Genomic DNA, 23,466 nt, shown 5'->3' with positions numbered 1-23,466 from the left:
GAGACAGCAGTAGATCTTTCCCCTTTAAATTTTCATAAGCGCAGTTTGGACATTAACACAGTCCGAGCCATACTGATGTTCTTGGCTATGCTTAACTTCCTTCCTTCTACTTTTCTGACTGCAGCACAGATTCCTGTTCTGACCTTGACGAGAGCCCAGATAAAAACAGTACAAACCAACCAGCACATGTGCATTTCTATGCTTATGTTACATGTATAAAGAAAAGCAACCTATTTGCTGTCACTTTTGCAATAGCCGTCACATCAAATCAAACAAAATATTGATGCTAAGAAGTATATAAAACAAACCTTACCAAATTTTTGCTACTGCTGTACCTTCTAAGTTATGGCCATTTTTAGTATTATGCGGAACAGCACTCTTTAAATAGATTGTACTTAAAATGTATTTACTCTAAATTAGTGTAAAACGTCCCTGACCATTTCACCTATTTTTCCACCAAAGTCCCTTCAATTTCAAACTCCTGATCAACTTCTTCCACCACAGAGTAGAATGTCTGACACACCGCTGCTATACAGCTTAAAGGGGATGGCTTGGCTTTTGAAAGTGGGCACAACCTCTCGGGAAAACACTTAACAGTAACCGTAAAACTAGATCCATATCTAATGTTATTTAATTACTGGGAAATAGGAGAAACAAATCAGGGCACAAAAAAATACATAGCTCAAATGGCACATACCATTCTTCTGATAACAAAAAGGATCACACTACTGTAACAAGGACCTAGGTGGTGTACTGCCCTATGCCGGCATGGTATGGAGACAGGAGTGAGGGCAAAAAGAGTCTTTACTCAGTCGGGCATTAACTCCACACGTGGCCACAGCACACAAACAAATACATCTAATAATTTAGAGTCACAGTCTCTTAGTACAACTCCAGCTTTCAGGCAGGCGGAGGAGGGCTGGCTGGCATTCACAGCACAGAGTCAAGGGCACTCATCTCTGAAGCATGGGTACATCCTGAACAGACTTTTGGCCTTTTCTGGACCCACTAACTTGTTGCTCCACTTCATGTTTACTGTCTCACGTGAGAAGGCTTCTCTCTGTCACCCACCAACCAAAGCGATGCACCAAAGTCAAGTGAAGAGGCTCCTGCCCGACACTGCTACGCAGCTCCTGGACCATACCGACTCAGGCCCTAGCACATGCCACTTGGCACAACAGTAGCTTCTCAGTAGTCTCGTGCCACCTCTCTCAGCAGCTTGTCTCAATACATTGGCCTGCAGACTGAACACTGACGGGAATACCACCTCTTATACACTAAGCGCCACTACCAGTATTAGGATGCGTCATAGCCACGTTACGAGGTCCTAGCGCTCTTATGTTGTAGCAAACGGCTAGCTAAGATGGTTTCTGGGCCGTTTATCCCAGCAGCAAGTAAATTTAGAACCCAGCGAGCCAGCCATCTTTGCCTATCCAGCCAAAAGAAAATAAATGTTACAGTGCAGCAAAGCAATATAACATGCACATCTTCTTCCTGGATAATGCTTCCTGGGGAAAGAAAAGTCGTAACACAGCACTTATTTATAACACCGTAGCACTTTCACTAGCGAGGGGATGCTCCACTGCTTACATGGAATTGGCGAACCATAAAAATATCACTAAAAGGAGAGTTAAAGAAACAATATAAAAATCTAATGCATCTTAAAATAAAAAAAAAATAAATAAAAATTCTTCCAGAAATGGAGAGCATCATTATAAAATGAAGTGCTGCCAGCTATGCCAGTGCATTGTACACATTTTAATTATTCACTCATTAGCTTACATGGGAAGTTGAGGACAGGTTTCTTTTCCCTCTAGAGATGACAAGGTTATCTTTGATGTCCCACGAATGCTTTGTAAGGACCAGAAATCCATTTGCTAGTCTAGTAATAAGTTTATCAGGAATTTCTTAATTACGGTTTCCTTTTATCTCACAGATGGATCCCTCCAGCGTACCACTTCTAGCCTGGCATTTTGTGATCCTGCAGGGGGCCTTAAACCCCATGCTGGCCTTCTGCAGGGGCGATGTAGTTCATTTCCTTTTGGTAAGAACATACAAGGGACACTAGACATTTTTTATTTGTGTCAAGGTATTCCTTTTTGAGGAATTGTAAATAATCACCTCGCTGTGTGAGAGAATAAAACAAATGACTGCCAAGTTATGACAATTTAGGCCCCATGCACAAGACCGTAGATTTTGTCCGTAATTACGGACTCATTCATTTCTATGGCCGACAGACACTTTCCCGAATATTTACGGGAAGGTGTCCGTGCCATAGAAACGTTTTGTAAAAAATAGGACATGTCCTATTTTTTTATTTTATGGACCATGCTCCCATACTTCTAATGGGAGCACGGCCCGCAAATGGGCACGGGCACGGTCTTGTGCATAGGGTCTTAATGTGTGTTAAAGCATATAGAGGCTCAATTAATGTTTAGGCATACCCCAAAATAAAAATGGAATATTTTAAATGTTATACTATTTAAGGCCTGTTCACATAAGGTTTTTTTGTTTACTTTTAGTGTGTTCTTCAGGAAAGCTCCCAACGTACATGATAAACATACACAATAAACGTAGTCATAGGGTTCTATTATCAGACGGAGTGCCCTTTTGGTCCTCGGCATACCGCAAAGAGTAGGGTATGGAATAGCGTAGTAGACTACACTTTTCTATCCCTCGTAGGCTAGTAAAAAACGTAAACGTATGTTTTTTTGTTTTTTTTTTGCATGGTAGCCTATAAAAGACGGATGCCACTGTATGCCATCCATCACAGGAATCCATTAAACAGATGGGGCATGAGCTTTTTAATAGCTTTTCATGATGAATCCATTAATGTCATTATAGCCTATGGGTGACAGATTCGTTAAACGAATGCCTACCAGTGTCATCCATCACCCATAGGCTTTAATGGTATTTTCTTATTTGATACATCATGAAAAGGGTCATGAAAGCTCATACTGTTGGGCATCTGTCACAGCTTTTGTGTAAAGAAGACCCGTCACTAGGTCATATAATTTGAACTGGTTAACTGACCTGAATAGCACTGTCTCCTTGATTCCAGTGCTGGTTTTCTTTTTTCCTGGAGCCCCCCCCCCCCCCCCCCAACTGGCCTACTGTTGTGTTGGCTTCCTATATGGTAATTTGTACCACACTAGTTCTCCACAGGGGGGACATAAACTTCTATCATCAGCTACCACTGAAACTTAGACAGGTTCCTGTCACACAGGTATAATGTAGAAGAATATAGTGCAGCCTCCCTTTCTGTATACTTATGGCTTCTCAGCTTATTTAGGAGAATATAGAGGGAATAATAATCACAGTGTCCCCCAGCATGCAGAAATGGTATGATCTTTAGCTGGTCATGTGATGCTGTGCTGAAGCATCATGGGATTGATAGCAAAGCAGAAAGGAAGGGAAAGCTGGGGAAATCTAAGAATCAAGATGGAGACTATTTTAAAGTACAGACAAGGCAGCAGTTCAAAAAGTAAGAACAGTATATATAAAAGTAATGTAGAATGTGGTATACAGTCAGGAGGGGAATGCAACAATGGAAAGTTGTGTTTGCATTAGAGGTCTTCATAATACAGGAGCCAACATTACAGTGCTGAAATGTGTCTCCAATTGTACTGTTTGAGTCCGTATCGTTCAAAAAATTATTTCCTAGTTTTTAGGGCATAAAAAGAGAGGAAAAAATTAAGTTATTTTAGAAGTTGCTGCATTTCAGCAAAACCTGAAGTGTATTGGAATAGTCTATATACATTGTGGTCTATATACACTGTCCACCAAGGGCTTCTTCTGCCAATAGCCATTCTTCCTGACTCCACCATTAACATGCAGAGGTCTTGAAAACCACGATGAATCAATACAGAAAGTATATTGAAAAATGTTATAACTTAATTATAGAAAAAAAATAACATTCATTTGCTGAAACCGGACAACCGCTTTAATTCTCTGATGGAATCTGCCCAGTCCACGTCCTGCCCTTTTTAAATGTTGGTGTTTTTAGTGCATATTTTATGTATCTCCTCATTGCATTTACCACCACATCTTGTAGTTTCATTGTTAGTGCTAATGGATACCTTTTTTGCTGTGTATGATCTATTAGTGTATCATTAACAGAAATCCTGTATCTCCAGGTGAAGAGGGATGAATCTGGAGCAATTCATATAAACAAACAAAAGCAGCTCCATTTGCACTATGATCTTATCAATTTCACAGTAAGTATTCTCTGGCCACCTGCCGTTTTATTAGATGCGGTTGCTTGTTTTTACAAGTTATACTTTATTTTTCAGTGGATTAATGCTCGTACAGTGGCAATCCTGGACAGTGCAGAAAAACTCCATGTGATTGACAGGCAGAGTCAAGAGGAACTGGAGACACTGGAGATTTCCGATTTTCAGCTGGTGTACAACAGCAGCCACTTTAAGTCTCTCGCTACAGGTGGAAATGTGAGCCAGGCTCTGGTAAGTGAAATTTGCAACCAGTAGTACTTAAAGTGCAATTCTAGTCACGACTTCTGCTGTTCCCCCTTCTGCTTCCATTTGTGACTGTGTGTTGCAAACAGTAAGCACACTTCTTATCTTGTTTAAGTCTTTCACCCATCTCTACTATGCGCCTTTAGTATCTGTCAGCCCTCTGGATAGGGTGCAGTGACAAATTCCTGACTCTGCAATACTTTATAATTATTAAGTCTAACGTAGTACTGTTTGAAACACTGATCTGCAAAAGCAAAGTTGAATGTGCTTCTGCATGGCACACTTTAACTAGCCACGCTTCCTTTGGGGAATGTGGCACACACTTCTAGACAATGTACGGTTTTACATGTATTCAGAAGTGTATATCAGGTGCAATTTGGTTGGCCGGAAACCCACAGGATTTTGATAAAACAACCTCATCATAGCTGACTGTGCCCACTTTGAATGTTCAGTTTTTGGGTCAACTTACTCTATGATTATAGTTTCAAAATCTAGAGGAAGAATATATTGTCCTCTCATTCATTTATTTATATATATATATATATATATATATATATATATATATATATATATATATATATATATATATATATATATTTATGGACAAAAGTATTGAGACAACTGCACATTACACATGCAGGAGCTTTTATGACATCCCATTCTAAATCCCTAGGAATTAATTTGGAATTGGTTCCCCATTGCAGATAAAACTGGTTTCACTCTTCTAAGAAGGTTTTCTACAAGATTTTGCAGTGTATCTGAGGAAATTTGTTCTCATTTATCATGAAGAGCATTTGTGAGGTCAGACACTGATGTTGGACGAGAGGTCCTGGCTCACAATCTCCATTCTAGTTCATCCCAAAGGTGTTCGATGGGTTGAGGTCATGGTTCTATGCGGGCCCGTCAAGGTCTTCCACATCCAACTCACCCAACCATGTCTTTATGGACCTTGCTTTGTGCACTGGGGCACAGTCATGCTGAAACAGAAACGGGCCGAACCCCAAACTGTTCCCCCAAATATAAATATACAATTGTCCAAAATTGGTATACTGGAGCATTACATTTTCCCCTCACTGGAACTAAAGTGCCTGAAAAACAACCCCATCGTGTTATCCCTTCTCCAAAAAACTTGGCACAATGCAGTCATGCAGGTAACGTTCTACTGGCATTTGGCAAACCCAAACTCGTCCGTCAGATAGAGAAGGGGGATTCGTCACTCCACAGAACACGTTTCCACTGCTCCATAGTCCAGTGGCGGAGTACTTTACACCACTCCTTCCGACACTTGGCATTGTACTTGGTGATAAGTATTGCATTTAGCTGCTCTGCCATGGAAACCCATGCCATGAAGCTCCTGGCGCACAGATTTTGTGCTGATGTTAATGCCAGAGGAGGTTTTGAGCTCTGCAGTTATTGAGTCAGCAGAGCGTTGGCGACTTTTTTGCATTATGCTCCTCAGGAGTTGGGGACCCTGCTCTGTAACTTTACGTGGTCTGCCGCTTTGTGCCTGAGTTGCTGCGGTTCCTAAATGTTTCCGCTTTGTAATACCGCTCACAGTCTATCATGGAATACATAGGAAGGAGGAAGTTCCACTTGTAACGGTGTCATCCTATTACAGGACCACGCTAGAATTCAGTGAGCTCTATAGAATGACCCATTCTTTCACAAATGTTTGTAAAGGCGACTGCATGGCTAGGTGCTGGCTTTTATACGCTTGTGGCGATGGGACTGAATGAGACACCTGAATTCAATGGTGAAGAGGGGTGGCCATCTACTTGCATTTTGGCAGCTATAATAATGTCTAACTGCCATTCGGGAGCCTCACACATGGAAGAATAAGAGCATGTGCTGCAGGAAATTTTTCGTAGCACCTATACAGTGGAGACATCTTGCAGATATTCCTCACTGCTGTGCCAGAAGGCTAATTAGCAGTGCCACCATACACCTAATTGTTGATACTATTTTGCAGACCACACAGTATTGTACATAATAATTTTTTTTTGTAAATTCTTTATTTCTCACAATTTTTAAAGTACAGGGTGGGCCATTTATATGGATACACCTAAATAAAATGGGAATGGTTCGTGATATTAACTTCCTGTTTGTGGCACATTAATATATGGGAGGGGGGAAACTTTTCAAGCTGGGTGTTGACCATGGCGGCCATTTTGAAGTCGGCCATTTTGTATCCAACTTTAGTTTTTTCAATGGGAAGAGGGTCATGTGACACATCAAACTTATCGAGAATTTCACAAGAAAAACAATGGTGTGCTTGGTTTTAACGTTACTTTATTCTTTCATGAGTTATTTACAAGTTTCTGACCACTTATAAAATGTGTTAAAAATGCTGCCCATTGTGTTGGATTGTCCACACACTGATAGCAACACCGCAGAAGAAATGCCTCCCGATCTGACCCCCTTAGACTTTTATCTTTGGGGTCATCTGAAGGCAATTGTCTATGCTGTGAAGATACGAGATGTGCAGCAACTGAAACTACGGATACTGGAAGCCTATGCTAGCATTTCTTCTGCGGTGTTGCTATCAGTGTGTGAAGAGTGGGAGAAGAGGGTTACATTGACAATCCAACACAATGGGCAGCACTTTGAACACATTTTATAAGTGGTCAGAAACTTGTAAATAACTCATGAAATAATAAAGTAACGTTAAAACCAAGCACACCATTGTTTTTCTTGTGAAATTCTCGATAAGTTTGATGTGTCACATGACCCTCTTCCTATTGAAAAAACTAAAGTTGGATACAAAATGGCCAACTTCAAAATGGCCACCATGGTCAACACCCAGCTTGAAAAGTTTCCCCCCTCCCATATACTAATGTGCCACAAACAGGAAGTTAATATCACCAACCATTCCCATTTTATTTAGGTGTATCCATATAAATAGCCCACCCTGTATAAACACATACAACAAAGCAATAAACATGCATATTTGTACCCAAAATCGTAGCGAAATATTACATATTGAAAGCATATATAAGAACAAATTACGTTAGGAGTACAACAGTTCAGATCGCAATAATCTGTAGTTACACAGAAAGGAAAGGAAAAAGGGACATGAACTATTTACATGAGAAAATTCTGTGCTCGTCTAGAGACCAATATAAGAGACGTCAACAGTCTACAACAATATCACATCTAGCTTCCCTCCAGGGGCCCCAAATTCTGACAAATCTGGGATGCTTCCTATCCTCCCAGCTGGCAAGCGCCTCCATCCTACATAAGTGATCCATTTTGTCTACCCACGTTCGAACAGAAGGTGGATCAGTGGACTTCCATTTTACTGGGATGAGTAATTTTGCGGCAGTTATCATAAAGGTTGCCATGTTGATTTTTGAGGGCTGAAAACCCAAGGTTGGTTTCCATAAGAGGACCAGAGCAGCATTTAGATCTTATGGTAGTTTTGTAGATGGATGAGATCAAGGAGGAGATCGCCAGCCAGAAGGGCCGGACACGCGGGCAATCCCACCAAATATGCGACAGCCAGCCTGTATGCTTGTTGCAGTGCCAACACAGATCACTAGGGAAGAGTTTTGTATGAATTCTCTTCGACCCTAATGCATCTAGAGAATCCGTGTGAGTTATGGAGTGTTTGAGAGATGTCCTGAGCCTCCAGAGATATATGAAGTTCTTTCTCCCATCTTCGTAAGAAGCGTGGTATTACAGGAGCTTTATTAAAGAGGCTCTGTCACCACATTATAAGTGCCCTATCTCCTACATAATGTGATAGGCGCTATAATGTGGGTAACAGCAGTGCTTTTTTTATTTTGAAAAACGATACAATTTCACCAAGTTATGACCTATTTTAGCTTTTATGCTAATGACTTTCTTAATACCCAACTGGGCGTGTTTTACTTTTGACTAAGTGGGCGTTGTGGAGAGAAGTATATGACGCTGACCAATCAGTGACCAATCAGCGTCATGCACTTCTCTCCATTCATGTATTCAGCACAGCGTGTGCTGTCACTTACACCCACATAAACGTTACTGAAGTGTCTTGAGAGTAAATAGACATCGCTTCCAGCCAAGACGCGATGCCTATTAAACACTCCCGACGCTTCGGTAACGTTAATGTGTGTCTCTTACTCGAGATCACGCTTGTTGTCGTTTACAGCATGATCTCGCGAGATCTCGCTGTATATGACAGCAAGCGTGAACTCGAATGTGACACACATTAGCGTTACCGAAGCGTCGGGAGTGTTTAATAGACATCGCGTCCTTTAATCTGTTGAAGAAGCAGAGGGAAATTAAGGGGTAAAGAAGAGACTGGTCTATGGGCAGCATGATGCCCAGGTATTTTATAGCTGTATCTGGCCATTTAAAAGGGGAGTTCCTTTTTAGGGATTCTAAATCCGAGGGAGGGGCCGAGACGTTTAGGACTTTGGACTTACTGAAGTTGATCTTAAAACTTCATACAGAGCCAAAGCCCTCAAAGATCCGCCAAATCTCTGGGAAGGCAGGACCAGGATTGGTGGTGAGAATCAACAGGTCGTCAGCAAAAGCTGCAGTATGATATACAAAACCACCAACTCTCAAGCCAGCAATCACCTCAGACTGGCGTATTTTCTGTATAAGAGTGTCCATTGTAAGGATGAAAAGAGAAGGAGAGCGAGGAGCCCTGCCTAGTGCCGTTCCGGATGTTAAAGGAAGGTGATAGGGTGCTGTCCGGCATCTTTTGAGATGTACTCTTCAACCAGATCCAAATCAGGAATGTCCAAACTAATTCAAATGTGTATGAACTCTTGCTTCTCAGGAACATCTCTACACGTGTCCATGATCTGTTACTGGTATTGTAGCTCAGTCCCATTTAAGTGAATAGGGTTGAGCTGCAATACCATACACCGCTCATTGACAAGTGTGGCGCTGGTTCTGGATAAAGCTTAAACCATTTTTACTAATCTCAGACAATTGGTTAATTGGTGGTAATTTAAGTAGTAGGAACAGTGCAGTCTTAACACTGTTCTTCCCATGAAAATAAATGGTGGCTATTTTTTCTTTATGGTAACACTTGTTTCTTTCTTGCAGGCGCTAGTAGGAGAGAAGGCTTGTTACCAGTCAATCAGCAATTATGGTGGGCAGATATTCTACTTGGGAACAAAGGTATAAACACAGACCGTGTCTTTCTAAAATGAGTGGAAAGTGTTTCCATTTCGTATGTTTGTTCTGCGCTGATGTGGGAAATGTTGTTTGCTTTTTATGCTTCTGTTGCTTTAAGACAGACCATTTCCTGCCTCTTTCCTCTCTCTGTATCATTCTTTCTCTCATCAAATCTAACTGACTTCCTTGTTTCTAGTCCCAATCTCACGGTTTTTCTCTGTCTTTCACAGTCGGTGTATGCTATGATGCTGAGAACCTGGCGCGAGGTAAGCTGCACGTTCCAAGTCTTTTACATCGTACATTTTCTGTTCTAGGTCACACTTCACTACAACGTGTATCATCTAAATATATTATATATTTTTTTCAGTTATATGACGTGAATACTAACATTATAATATCATGCTAAAAACGTAATAGAGATCTTGTTACATGCATATTATATAGTTACACACAGCCTCACATTGTTTATCACATGTAGACAAATTAAATGACTGAAAAATAGTAATTTGCTTTTTATAACTCGATGGATTTATCAAAACTAGTGCAACTGTAACAATGTAGAAGTTGTCAATAGCAACCAATCAAGTTGCTGCTTTCACTTTCTAAAGATCCTCTGGAAAGTTAGTGCTGGAATCTAATTGGTTGCTCTGGACAACTGCTTCCCTTTTCCATATTTCTATTCATGGAAATGAGATACTGTGATCATATAAATTTAAGTGCTGAAAGTTCCAATGTTTTTCTTTTCTTAAAGGGGTTGTTCGCTTTGGACAATCCCTACTCGTTACAAATATCCCCTAATTACAAAGTGTCACTCTGCTGGGTGTCCAAGTGATCAGCTGTAATCTATGGGGAAACCTTGCGGTAAGGCCCCCTTCACACGGCCGTAGCCGTAATCCCGGCCGGTGATTACGGCTACGGCCGGTCGCAGACAGACGTCCCCATTTGCGGGCCGTGCTCCCATTATAAAGTATGGGAGCGTGGTCCGTAAAATAAAAAAATAAGACGTCCTATTTTTTACTGATTCTTTCTACGGTCCGGACACCTTTCCGTAAATATACGGTAAGGTGAACGTCGGCCATAGAAATGAATGCCTCCGTAATTACGGATTGATTCTATGGTAATGTGCATGGGGCCTAAGTGTTCAGTTTCACTTCAGCGCCACCACAGGGCATTCTAAGTATTACACATTGTCCATTCAAATCAATGGGTAGTCTTGTGTAATGCAGGACAGGGCCGATCCTCTAGACTGAGAGGGGCTTTTTGTAGCTGCTCTGGCCAAGAGATGAATATCATGAAAGGGAAACCCCCTCTTTTAATTCAAAATCTCTAATGGGGTATATGAAAATGGATTTTCTAAAGTAGACAACCCCTTTAATTTTCAGAGAGTCGATCATCTGCTGAATCAGGACTGTTACAATGAAGCCTTAGCTTTAGCATGGTCGTTTCATGAAGGGAAAGCAAAAGCAGTTGTTGGTAAGCAAGATAAAGCGTCTTACATATTTAGTGCTCTTAATATTGCACTCTTTTGCACGGTTTTAGTACTTTTTGAGTTGTTAGCATGGTTATTAAATGCTCTAGTTGACATATTGTACTGTCCAGATACTGACAAGTTATAAATCAATCTTTATACTGTAATAATTTACCTGGCGTGACAGGTCTGATCTTTCTCTCTGTAGGTCTGTCAGGCGACCCAAAGAAAAGGAAGAGTGTGGTTGCAGATAAGGTAAGATTTGATCATGTGATAGTGAAAGAGCAAGACTTCTGGGCAGGCAACCAATTTTCTATGTGAACAGAGGCTTCAGTACTTACTAGAAAATTGCAGATTACATATTAAAAAAAATGTGAACGTCCAAATGCAATTAAATTCTGACACATTAACAAAGCTTAATAGATCTTACAGGGGTTTATTGGTGATACCCTTTTTTATACATACATGCTGTGCGTCCTGCATCTTTTGAGCCACAACACATGGCAGTGTCAACCAGCTGTTCTTGCTAATCTACTAAATCTTTGTTAGTAAAAATTTAGGAGACAGATGATGGTGTGTATTCCTATAGGATCAGACTTCACAAAGTTTGTTTGTAGTCTGTTACCATGGAAACCTATAGGTCTGCATAGGAGCTGATAGTTTTTTTTTTTTTTAACTAGGACAAATTGATTTGCAAAGTTTATTCATTTGTCATAATACTAATCCATAGAGACTTCATGTGCCATCATACAAGGTCAGTTCACACAAAATTGCTGTGTACATGACGTTTTATGGAAACATTTGCTCTAAATCAATTTTTTACTCCTTTTCACAAGATGGGGGCGGGGGCGATTTTTGGCCGTTTTTTTTAGTGCTGATTCCGATGCGGTTTCCGCGTCAAAATCAGCGCCGGAAAAACTCTGTGAACAGGGCCTAATCGTTTTTCGAAATAATGTTTGTATAATTGGAGGTATGCTTTAATACAGTTAGATCGCAGAACAATTCATGTTAATACAGGTAGAGAGCAGAATAGTTTATGTAGTTCAGGTAGAGCGCAGAACAGTTAATGTAATTTAGGTAAAGAGCAGGACATTACATGTAGTACCGGTAGATAGCAGTACAGTACAGGTAGAGAGCAGAACGATACATGTAGTACAAGTAGAGAGCAGTACAGTACGTGTAGTACAGGGATAGAGTAGTATCATATGTGTAGTACAGTGATAGAACAGTATAGTACGTGTAGTACAGGTAGAGAGTAGTATAGTCTGTGTAGTACAGGTAGAGAGCAGTCCAGTCCATGTAGCACATGTAGAGAGCAGTACAGTACATGTAGTACAGGTAGAGAGCAGTACAGTACAAGTAGCACAGGTAGAGAACAGTACAGTACATGGAGTACAGGTAGAGAGCAGTACAGTATGTGTAGTACAGGTAGAGGGCAGTACAGTACATTTAGCACAGGTAGAGAGCAGTACAGTACAGGTAGAGAGCAGTACAGTATTTGTAGTACAGGTAGTGACCAGTACAGTACGTGTAGTACAGGTAGAGCACTGTACAGTACATTTAGCACAGGTAGAGAGCAGTACAGTGCGTGTAGTACAGGGATAGAGTAGTATCATATGTGTAGTACAGTGATAGAACAGTATAGTACGTGTAGTACAGGTAGAGAGTAGTATAGTCTGTGTAGCACATGTAGAGAGCAGTCCAGTGCATGTAGCACATGTAGAGAGCAGTACAGTACAGGTAGAGAGCAGTACATGTAGTACAGGTAGAGAGCAGTACAGTACAAGTAGCACAGGTAGATAACCGTACAGTACATGGAGTACAGGTAGAGAGCAGTACAGTATGTGTAGTACAGGTAGAGGGCAGTACAGTACATTTAGTACAGGTAGAGAGCAGTACAGTACAGGTAGAGAGCAGTACAGTATTTGTAGTACAGGTAGTGACCAGTACAGTACGTGTAGTACAGGTAGAGCACTGTACAGTACATTTAGCACAGGTAGAGAGCAGTACAGTGCCTGTAGTACAGGGATAGAGTAGTATCATATGTGTAGAACAGTATAGTACGTGTAGTACAGGTAGAGAGCAGTCCAGTGCATGTAGCACATGTAGGGAGCAGTACAGTACATGTAGTACAGGTAGAGAGCAGTACAGTACAAGTAGCACAGGTTGAGAACAGTACAGTACATGGAGTACAGGTAGAGAGCAGTACAGTATTTGTAGTACAGGTAGAGAGCAGTACAGTATGTGTAGTACAGGTAGAGGGCAGTACAGTACATTTAGCACAGGTAGAGAGCAGTACAGTACAGGTAGAGAGCAGTACAGTATTTGTAGTACAGGTAGTGTACAGTACGTGTAGTACAGATAGAGCACTGTACAGTACATTTAGCCCAGGCAGAGAGCAGCGCAGCGCGTGTAGCCCAGGCAGAGAGCAGCGCAGCGCGTGTAGCCCAGGCAGAGAGCAGCGCAGCACGTGTAGCCCAGGCAGGGGGCAGCGCAGCGCGCGTAGCCCAGGCAGGGGGCAGCGCAGCGCGCGTAGCCCAGGCAGGGGGCAGCGCAGCGCGCGTAGCCCAGGCAGGGGGCAGCGCAGCGCGCGTAGCCCAGGCAGGGGGCAGCGCAGCGCGCGTAGCCCAGGCAGGGGGCAGCGCAGCGCGCGTAGCCCAGGCAGGGGGCAGCGCAGCGCGCGTAGCCCAGGCAGGGGGCAGCGCAGCGCGCGTAGCCCAGGCAGGGGGCAGCGCAGCGCGCGTAGCCCAGGCAGGGGGCAGCGCAGCGCGCGCAGCCCAGGCAGGGGGCAGCGCAGCGCGCGCAGCCCAGGCAGGGGGCAGCGCAGCGCGCGCAGCCCAGGCAGGGGGCAGCGCAGCGCGCGCAGCCCAGGCAGGGGGCAGCGCAGCGCGCGCAGCCCAGGCAGGGGGCAGCGCAGCGCGCGCAGCCCAGGCAGGGGGCAGCGCAGCGCGCGCAGCCCAGGCAGGGGGCAGCGCAGCGCGCGCAGCCCAGGCAGGGGGCAGCGCAGCCCAGGCAGGGGGCAGCGCAGCCCAGGCAGGGGGCAGCGCAGCGCGCGCAGCCCAGGCAGGGGGCAGCGCAGCACTGATAAATAGCATTGTAGTATATATAGTACATATATAAAACACTGTACTGCAGAGAGGGTCTAATAGTCAGCCAATCGGTGCAGCATTTCAGTAATACAGCACCTGTTGATTCGCTTTTTCTTTTCCCCAATGTGATGCGCCGATTCATAGGTGCTTTACCTGTAAAATAAATGCACTGATTTTCTGAATCTGGACATTGTAAGGTGAATGTGGTTTCGAGTTACGGTGGGCTAATGAAAGTCTATTGTAAGTTAAACATATTGTAATCTGAGGCCATTGTAACTTGAGGGACCCCTGCATAAGATATATACCGGTGTTTTCATAATGAGCTTTTAGGATCCTATTCATATATCTGCGTTGGCAGCTCCGTTAGGGGCCTCCGTCGCACATCTGGCAGAGTTTACTGGAAAAAATAGTGTAGCATGCTGCACTATTGTTTACACTAAAACCACAGACACACCGACGGAAAGCCAACCGGAACCCATTACAGTCAATGGGATCTGTCAGCTGCCGTTGCTCCAGATATTCCCCTGTTCTGCTCCTCTGAAGGAGCAGAACAACAAAATGGCCCAATGCAGATGTGAACAGGGCTTTAGCTGGGCAAATATAACCATTGTTAACCAAAATTTGCATGGCTAGTCAGGTGGAACAGAAATGGTGAGAGAGGATTTCGGTTCTTTGCTAAATTGTGTTTGAACAATCTAAGTTATGTATAATGTATTTTTATTATTAAATGTAATGTAATATTTTCATATCTCAGATCGTTGAATTATTGCTTCAGTACACTGATAAAGCCCTGAGGAAGTGCCCAGAGCAGGGTAAAATCCAGATTATGGAGCAACATTTTCAGGTATGTAAAGCTTTTGACTGTGGCAACCCTCATACCTGCGTTAGGCCTAGTTCTCATAATTGTTTGACAGGCCCAGGTGTATGCCCAAAGGACACACTTTTGCTATACGCCAGGTGAATAAGGGCTTATGGGTACATTCGACTTGTGCCCCGAGCGTTTTCCCGGCGCATATGTTGAACATAGAGCTCTGATGTGGAGCGAACAGTGTCTTACTTCTACTCTTCGTTGCGAGTCGGAGAATGTTAATAATGACTGCGCTGAGCACATTGTTTGAATCCGCAGTTATCACTTTTTTAATTTGATGGCTATAACAACAAGGGTTTGATGCTGCAAAAATAAGACTGTAGCTCAGGTTCATCCAAACTGTATGACCATCCCCATGTGCATTACAAATTTGTTAATTGGGTTAAAGGGGTTTTTCCATCTTAGACATATACAGCATATCCACAGAATATGCCTTCAATATCTGATAGGTGGGGATCCCACCTCTAGGATTCTCACCTATTAGGAGAAGGGGGTCTCTTGACTCCTATTCCACCGAAGAAAACAGCAATTGTCTTCTGCATCCAGCAATCTTTTCAAGGAAATCTTGTAATTCCAGTGACTCTTATTTTTCATATTAGTTAAGCTGCGGCAGAGTTATGTGTTTTCTGGCTTGATACAAACTTCAACCCTTGTTTCTTTGCTGTATTAACATTAGTTCTATAACAATGCAAGTAGTAGGATTGTGGTTTCTTATCCTTGGGGTATAACCTATAAAACATTTTTTTTCTCTTTCTAGGACACCGTGCCAGTCATAGTAGAATATTATCTGCTCCTGCAACGTGTGTAAGTCAATGAGCTTCTCCATGTACGTGATATATCTGTGAAAATCTAAAGGATCTTTATTGTTTAGGCAGTGGGTAAAAGTCTGAAAGGCTGGAATTGCAAATTTCTCTGTTTTTTTTACTAAGTTCTTTGACATTTTTACAATAAATGTAGACCCAACTGTCCAGCGGACCTTCAGCTATAAAATGCTGCAGCATGACTGGCTGACAGGTCCTCTCTGACCCCCTTAACGCACTGCACCATACATGTACAGCAGAGGCAAGTAGAAGTTCCCAGAGATGTATACATGTATTGTACATGGATGAGGCGGGCTTAGAAGTTGACCCCTGCGCCTTCACTTGCGGGATGTTAGCTGTAAGGTACAGGTGTCTCTTTATGTGTAGAAGAGACCCTGTCAATCATAGTGAGCTGGGCAGGGGAATCTGGATCGGAACAGCGGGCACTTCTCTCGGAGTCCCGCAGATAACACTGGCCGCAAAACCTGTGTTAAAACGATGTGTTCTCTATAACACGGCAGCATTTTAGAGTGAAACAAAAATGTTATCAGGATCGTGGGACCTTGTTACTAAGTCAATCTCCCTGACACATTCTCTCAAAATATAATCTCAAATCTTGTAAGAGCAATGGTGCAAAACCAAGCGTCGGGAAAAGAAGGGGCATTGTAATATTTAAAAGCATTAATAGAACAAGAAAAGCGAATCAAAAAGAATACACAATAAATTAAGAATAATATATGGTCATCTGACAAAATGGTATTTAACCCTAGTAAATGGCATGTTGGCAAGTGAAAGTGTGTGACCTTGACCTTGACACCGTAATTTACATTGATTAGAAACATTCAGGAGGCTGGACAGCGGCTCTTTAATTATGTAAGGTTACGACACTGGACCATCAGCCATCTAGAATATCAGAATCTGGAAGATCACAATATTTTCAAGCATCAAATGAAACTCACGGACCTTTTTAAATATCAGATGGTGAAGCAGATGAAATGCGAGCAGCTGCATGAGTTGGTGTACACCGTTGATGTGGCCTGTGATTTTGAGAAGACCAAGTATTATTAAGGGTGCACATTTTGTAATGACTGGCTATATAACCTGTCTACTGCTGAGGTTCGAAGCTGCGGACAATCTGAAGCAAGTCACTTCATTTAATGTTTGTCTTTAGGCCAGTTTCACCTAAGAGTACTGTATACCTTCTCATACAGATGCCCAATAGGTCCCTCATTGCAGAACATGTTTTACATATTAACATTTTTCTACTAAAGGCGGATACATATTCATGAGAAACAAGTGATTTTGAATAATGTGTTTTTTTGTTGTTCTTGCAGTCAGTAATATGGACGCATCAGTATTTTGTACACTCTCTCCAGAGATTTCAGTGGACGTTTTACGACCACAAAATGGATAAAAGTAGCACACACTTTGTATTTTAAATGCGTGTATGTGAAAAGCCCCGTAGATTATCGTTGTCTCTGCAGTATGGGCTGTATAAATACGGATGTGCCATGGATACAAAATACACTGTGGAATTGGAGTTAGGTCCCATGGATATGACAAAGTTGTGTGCACACGGAGTGACTATGATTCTGTATTACAGGTAGTCGGTGTGCCACCGTATGATGCCTCCTTTAAACATTTTTTTCACTAGGAATCTGTGAGATAAAGCCTCTATATGTAATCAGAGGAAAATGGTGGTACAGTATGAGGCCGTAGCAGTCTATGTGCACTGTACTATGGATCCTTACAGTGGTTGCTTACATGAGCCCTCGGTATAATGTTTGCGCATAGCAACCTGTTCATTTGGCCTTCATTGCTTAGCTCGGAATTTCAGCACAAACACAGGACAAATTTATATTCACATTAGTTCCACCCCAAACCTGAACAGCGTCAAAAAGTGTCAGGGCAAATGGAATACTTATCCCGCTCTGTATAGCAACTTTGCTGTACACATGCCATCATGAACAGCTATGTCTTTTCACTTTTGGGTACAGTTTTTCTTTAATTTTTCTTAATATTGCACCAATAAAGGGTGCAATGTTAAAAGAAACCCCCCGCAGATACTGAGAAGGATGGGGCAACAGCACGGGTTTAATGCTGCAGCATCTTTACAGTTTTTCCCAGCACAGCGGCACCCCCAGACACCGCTGTTCACAGAGAATTGCAGTACAGCTCCATTTAAGTGAATCATTTTCACCACATGCATGCATTTTTGACAGTGTTCATAAAGGACGAAAGCACCACCAGGCTTTGGCTTTTCGGCAACAGTAAGTTGCAGTAGATTGTGGCATCATCGTGGTCACAATTGTTACTCTAATTATTGCCTATTGGGGAAAAGTTGCAAGCGACCCTTGCAAAAATATTTATGTACACAAATATATCACAATGACAATGTGAAGCACCCACCACATGACTCTCATAACACTGACCACCACAGTAATAACCAAAGAACACCAATTAACAGTGACCGCCACAGATGAACAAATAGTGACTGCCATAGACCCCCAATAACCAGAACAGCCACAGATATTCTTATATAGATTCGACACAAGTATAAGAAATTGCTCCGTTGCCCAGTTTTGACGTAGCTCGTACCCTTACTTTCTGCTTTGCGATTTCTTTATAGAGATATTCTCTTCAGTCAAATGTATGATAAACTGAGTGAGAACTGTGTTGCCAAAGGAGTCTTCTTGGAGTGTTTAGAGCCGTATCTTCTGCGTGACCAGCTGCCTGGTCTTACCACTCAAGTAATGAAGGACCTTCTCGTCCACTTTCAGGATCGAGGCCTGATGGAGATTGTAGAGGCCTGTATAATACATATGGATGTCACAAGCCTTGACATACAGCAGGTACCACATTGACTTTATTTCTCTCATGTCACTGATGTTTCTTGCAGACCACTAATAGAGTAAAGTCTTCGTGGTCTGCAAATACCTATGCAAAGATGTATTTAAGGACCGAAGAGCTGGTTGTCTAAAAAACAAAGTGTGCCCGCTAGGACTATTTATGGCTATAGCCCCTAGCTATAGTAGCCTACGTATATTATATATGAAAATTAACATCAGATCACTTGTAGCAAATATTAGATTTTAGGGATGGAATAATTGGTTTATATTTTTGGGTTGCAAAGTGTTTGTTCTCCGCAACCCCAATTATGTTGTCGTCTTGTTTTTATTTTTTTTATTTACCTATAACCACTTGTATTTGTATTTTTCAGATTGTTCAAATGTGTTGGGAGCACAGACTCTACGATGCAATGATCTATGTGTACAACAGTGGGACAAATGATTTTATCAGCCCTATGGAGGTATGAATTTTTTTATGCTATAAAAAAAAAAAGAGAGAAATTAAACTTAACCCCTTAATGACCAGCCTATTTTAGACCTTAATGACAAAGCCATTTTTTACGTTTTTCCATCGTCGCATTCCAATAACTCCTTTCATTTTTGCGTCGACATAGCTGTATAAGGTCTTGTTTTTTGCAGGACAAGTTGTATTTTTTAATAGCACCATTTTGGGGGACATATTATTTGTTGATTAACTTTTTTTGAGGGGGAATAGAAAAAAACCTGAAATTTCGCCACGCTTTTTTGCGTCTTAAATCTACGCCGTTTACCGTGTGATATAAATAACACAATAACTTTATTCAGCGCGTTGTTACGATTGCAACGATACCAAATTTGTATAGTTTTTGTATGTTTTACTACTTTTACACAGTAAAAACTATTTTTTTTCAAAATTATTTGTTTTTGTGTCTCCATGTTTGAAGAGCCGTAACGTTTTTATTGTTCCGCCGATGCAGTTGTATGAGAGTTATTTTTTTGCGGGAAGACTTGTCGTTTTTATTGGTACCATTTTGGAGTAGATGCGACTTTTTGATCACTTTTTATAAAAAATTTTTAAAGTCAGGATTCACAGAAAACAGCAATTTTTCCATAGTTTTTTATTACATTTTTTACGGCGTTCACCGTGCGGGTTAAATAATGTAATAGATTTATAGTCTGGGTCGTTACGGACACGGCGATACCAAATATGCGTAACTTTTTTAGTAAAGCATTTTGTAAGGGGAAAAGGTGGGTTTTTCATTTTTTTTTAAAATTAACTTTAAGTTTTTTTTACTTTTTTACTAGTCCCACTAGGGGACTTTAATATGCGATTCTCCGATCGCTATTATAATACACTGCAATACTTCTGTATTGCAGTGTATTACTGGCTGTCCGTTTAAAACGGACAGGCATCTGCTAGGTCATGCCAGAGGCATGATCTAGCAGGCATTCATGACAGGCAGACCTGGGGGCCTTTATTAGGCCCCCGGCTGCCATAGAAGACACAGACACTCGGCGATCTTATCGCCGGGTGTCGGTGGGAGAGAGAGGGAGCTCCGTCCCTCTCTCCAAAACCACTCAGATGCGGTGCTCGCTATTGTGCACCGCATCTGAGGGGTTAAACATGTGAGATCGATACTTATATCGATCTCACACGGCAGAGCAGGGACACTCCCAGCCCTCAGCTGCCTCTGGCAGCTGAGAGCAGGGAGATTTGACGGCTCCCTGCTCTGTTTACTCATCCTGATGCAGTGCCGTAAAAAGGAATATGCATCAGAATAAAGTCCGTTAGTGGCCGCCGTTAAACGGCGTATTGGCGGTCACTAACGGGTTAAAGGTTGCCAAATTACATTTATTTTACAGTTCAATAAAATAATTTTTTGTATTGTAAAGGCAGCTATTTAAGGCTAAGGAGATAGTGACTGTGGTGATATACTCACCTTTCAAGTTACCTGGTACACTTGCGCCGATTTTTTTTTCCTGTTCACCCACAAGTTTTTGTTTACACCACTGCTGCGATGTTCTGTCTTCCCGGCACATGACCCACAGTAGCCAAACACTGGCCACATCCGTGACATCAGTAAGGTTTACTAGTAACCACTACAGCCATTGATTGTGCGCCGCAGGGACATGTCGGGACGACATGCCATCACTGTGATGGTGTAAATAAAGGTTACATTCAGACCTTTGGCTCTGCACACATCTGTTCATGTGCAGATTACTATGAGAGTCTTCAGGGCATGTGCAGATTACTATGAGAGTCTTCAGGTCATATACAGAGCCCAAGGCCACGGGTAAAGTGGTCAAGTGGTTTGGTTATATCACATGACTGCTAACACATTACGTCATAAGAATGGGCTTCACCCACAGTTGTGTAGTTCACCTGCAGCTTGAGTATTGTGAATATTTAGATTCCTGCAATATTAAAACCAAGACTGTATGAGTTTGCGTAAATTAATACTCCAGGTAAATCTGATACTCTGTGTTATGCCTTAGGGGGCGCTGCAGCTTTAAAAATAGAAGCCATGCACTGCCCCACGAAGTCTCTGCGCGTGGTATATTACAGTTTTTGTTTGTTTTATGGGAGTAAAATGTTGCTTTTTTTTATCGTGGCAGTCTGCCCCCCAGGACTCCAGGTATACAGCAGAATGTGGGAGCCCCAGCTCTCCATTATCATTCACTTGAGTGGGGCTGAAGTGTAGTACCCACCACAGCCACACGTACGAACCAGCCACTGTGCCACAGCCCCTTCATTCTGCTTATAGGCTGGGGTCCCAGGGGTTGATCAAACATTGATGGCTTATCCTACTCCTTATAAATCCCTTTAATATTTGCATTGAACGAATACAAACTACTTGGGCTGGGTCCACGCGTGCAGATTTGTTGTAGAAAATTTCCACAGCAAATCCGCTGACCGCGCAGGGAAATCCACAGCGGCAAATCGTGCGGATTTCCTTGCTGGCAAGTGTCTAAACAAAATACTATTCTCCCTTCCCTAGCGCTTGCATGGCAACGCTTCACTGGTCCACTGCCAGTCTCTGTACACCCAGCCTCCATCGAGGACGTGACGTTACATGTGACTTTGCTGCTACTGGTTTCCTCTGCGTATTTTACGTCCGCAAATCCGCTACATGTAAACATAGCCTTAGTATCCCCTGTTTACAATGTATTCATCTTTGTTACAGTAGTGTTTACTTGGTGACTGCAATTTAAGCAAAATATAATGATATGGAGATTTTACACTTCAGACCGATATGTCCAAGAGAAAAATATAGATAAAACCTACATGGATAATGTTAGAAAGAAAAAAGTTATTTCAATAAAAGATGATGCAGTGTGAAAAAGTAAGTTGGATTAGTTATAATTTAGTTTTATAATCAGTTGTGTTCTTTTATCTCTGTGGAACCAGCTGTCATAGGAATTAATGAACTGCTGTGGGTTTGATCCGCTCTGTATCAGAGATCGGACTCTGTCGCCAATTACTACCATGCTGTAAACAGACGTTTGAACTTGCTGAAGTCTTTCAGAGGTTCAGAGGAACATAAAGTCTTTCAGACAGCAAACACAGTTTTCTCTGTAAAATCGACCCTATCACAGCATAGTATGAGCACAGCAAACCACATATGCTGAACAGTGTGTGTGTGTGTGTGTGTGTGTGTGTGTCATCTGAAAAGCGTGGATATTACTTGCTCCGTCTTGTTCCTATGAATGAAAAATTCCTATGCACACCAAGGGAATCCAATTTTTTTTTTTAAATTGAGTAATTTTTTATTTGCATTTAAATGTAAGTACAAAACATACAAAAAAAAAAATACAATCACCCCATCCCTCCCTTCCAGAAGCATTACAGAATATTAAAAAAAAAACAAAAACAGGTATTGCAATGGTACATTCCGTGCATATACACATAACATATTTGTGGTCACAACCAAATTGGAACGTCATATTTCAAAACGATTCCCCAGTCCCAGAACCAATCTTAACCCTTTGCTGCCGCAGCCATCTTTTGGGTTTTCACTTTCGTTTTTTCCACCCCACCTTCCAAAAGCCATAACTTTTTTTTATTTTTCCATCAATATTGGCGTATGTGGGCTTGTAGAGTTGTAGATTTTCATGACACCATTTATGGTACTATATAATGTGGGAAACTGGAATATTTGTGGGGTGGAATAGGAAAAAGAAACAGCGATTCCTCAATCTTTTGGGGGGTTTTGTTTTTACGGCATTCACATGTGTTAAAAACAGCATGTTAACTTTATTCTTCGGGTCAATATGATTACGGCGATACCAAATTTATATATTTTTTTATGTTTTACTTCTTTTACAAGGAAAAAACTGATTGTTAAAAATAACATTTGAGTTTTGTCGCCATATTCTGAGAGCCTTAACATTTTTTTATTTTTCTGTTGAGTGAGCAGTATAAGGGCTTATTTTTTGCGGGGTGAGCAGTAGTTAATATTGGCACCATTTTGGGGTACATGAGATTTTTTGATCACTTTTTTATTACATTTTTTATGGGAGATGAAGTGACCAAAAAACAGCGGTTCTGGCGGTTTTAATTTTTTACGGCTTTCACCATGCAGACCTAATGATATATTGTAGTAGTTCAGACTTTTACGGACATGTCAATCGCAGTTATGTACATTTTTTTTTTTTTTACATTGTGTTTTTTTATTTTTTTTATATTAATTTATTTATTAAAACAGCTTTTTTTTTTTTTTTCTGTTTTTTTTATCTGGTCCCCCTAGGGGACTTGAACCAGCAATCATTGGATCGCTTGCATGATACACTGCAATACTAATGTATTGCAGTATGTCGTGACACTG

The 23,466-nt window shown here is 41.7% G+C and overlaps 1 protein-coding gene across 2 annotated transcripts in view; it reads left to right on the top strand.

Moving 5' to 3' along the window:
* The window catches only part of VPS8 (VPS8 subunit of CORVET complex), a 163,298-nt gene that overhangs the window by 31,853 nt on the left and 107,979 nt on the right, over positions 1-23,466 (top strand). For both annotated transcript variants that reach the window (XM_075829729.1, XM_075829728.1), the window contains exons 13-23: positions 1,937-2,044; positions 4,137-4,217; positions 4,293-4,463; positions 9,516-9,590; positions 9,818-9,853; positions 10,970-11,060; positions 11,264-11,310; positions 14,899-14,988; positions 15,770-15,816; positions 18,442-18,664; positions 19,033-19,122. In XM_075829729.1, coding sequence (XP_075685844.1) covers positions 1,937-2,044; positions 4,137-4,217; positions 4,293-4,463; positions 9,516-9,590; positions 9,818-9,853; positions 10,970-11,060; positions 11,264-11,310; positions 14,899-14,988; positions 15,770-15,816; positions 18,442-18,664; positions 19,033-19,122 — 1,059 coding nt within the window. The remainder of the gene's footprint in view (positions 1-1,936; positions 2,045-4,136; positions 4,218-4,292; positions 4,464-9,515; positions 9,591-9,817; positions 9,854-10,969; positions 11,061-11,263; positions 11,311-14,898; positions 14,989-15,769; positions 15,817-18,441; positions 18,665-19,032; positions 19,123-23,466) is intronic.

The sequence above is a fragment of the Rhinoderma darwinii genome, chromosome 6 (genome assembly GCF_050947455.1).
Source record: "Rhinoderma darwinii isolate aRhiDar2 chromosome 6, aRhiDar2.hap1, whole genome shotgun sequence".
Taxonomy (NCBI): Eukaryota; Metazoa; Chordata; class Amphibia; order Anura; family Rhinodermatidae; genus Rhinoderma; species Rhinoderma darwinii.
The sequence above is the reverse complement of the archived record's forward strand: the minus strand, read 5'-3'. Positions and strand labels throughout refer to the sequence as shown.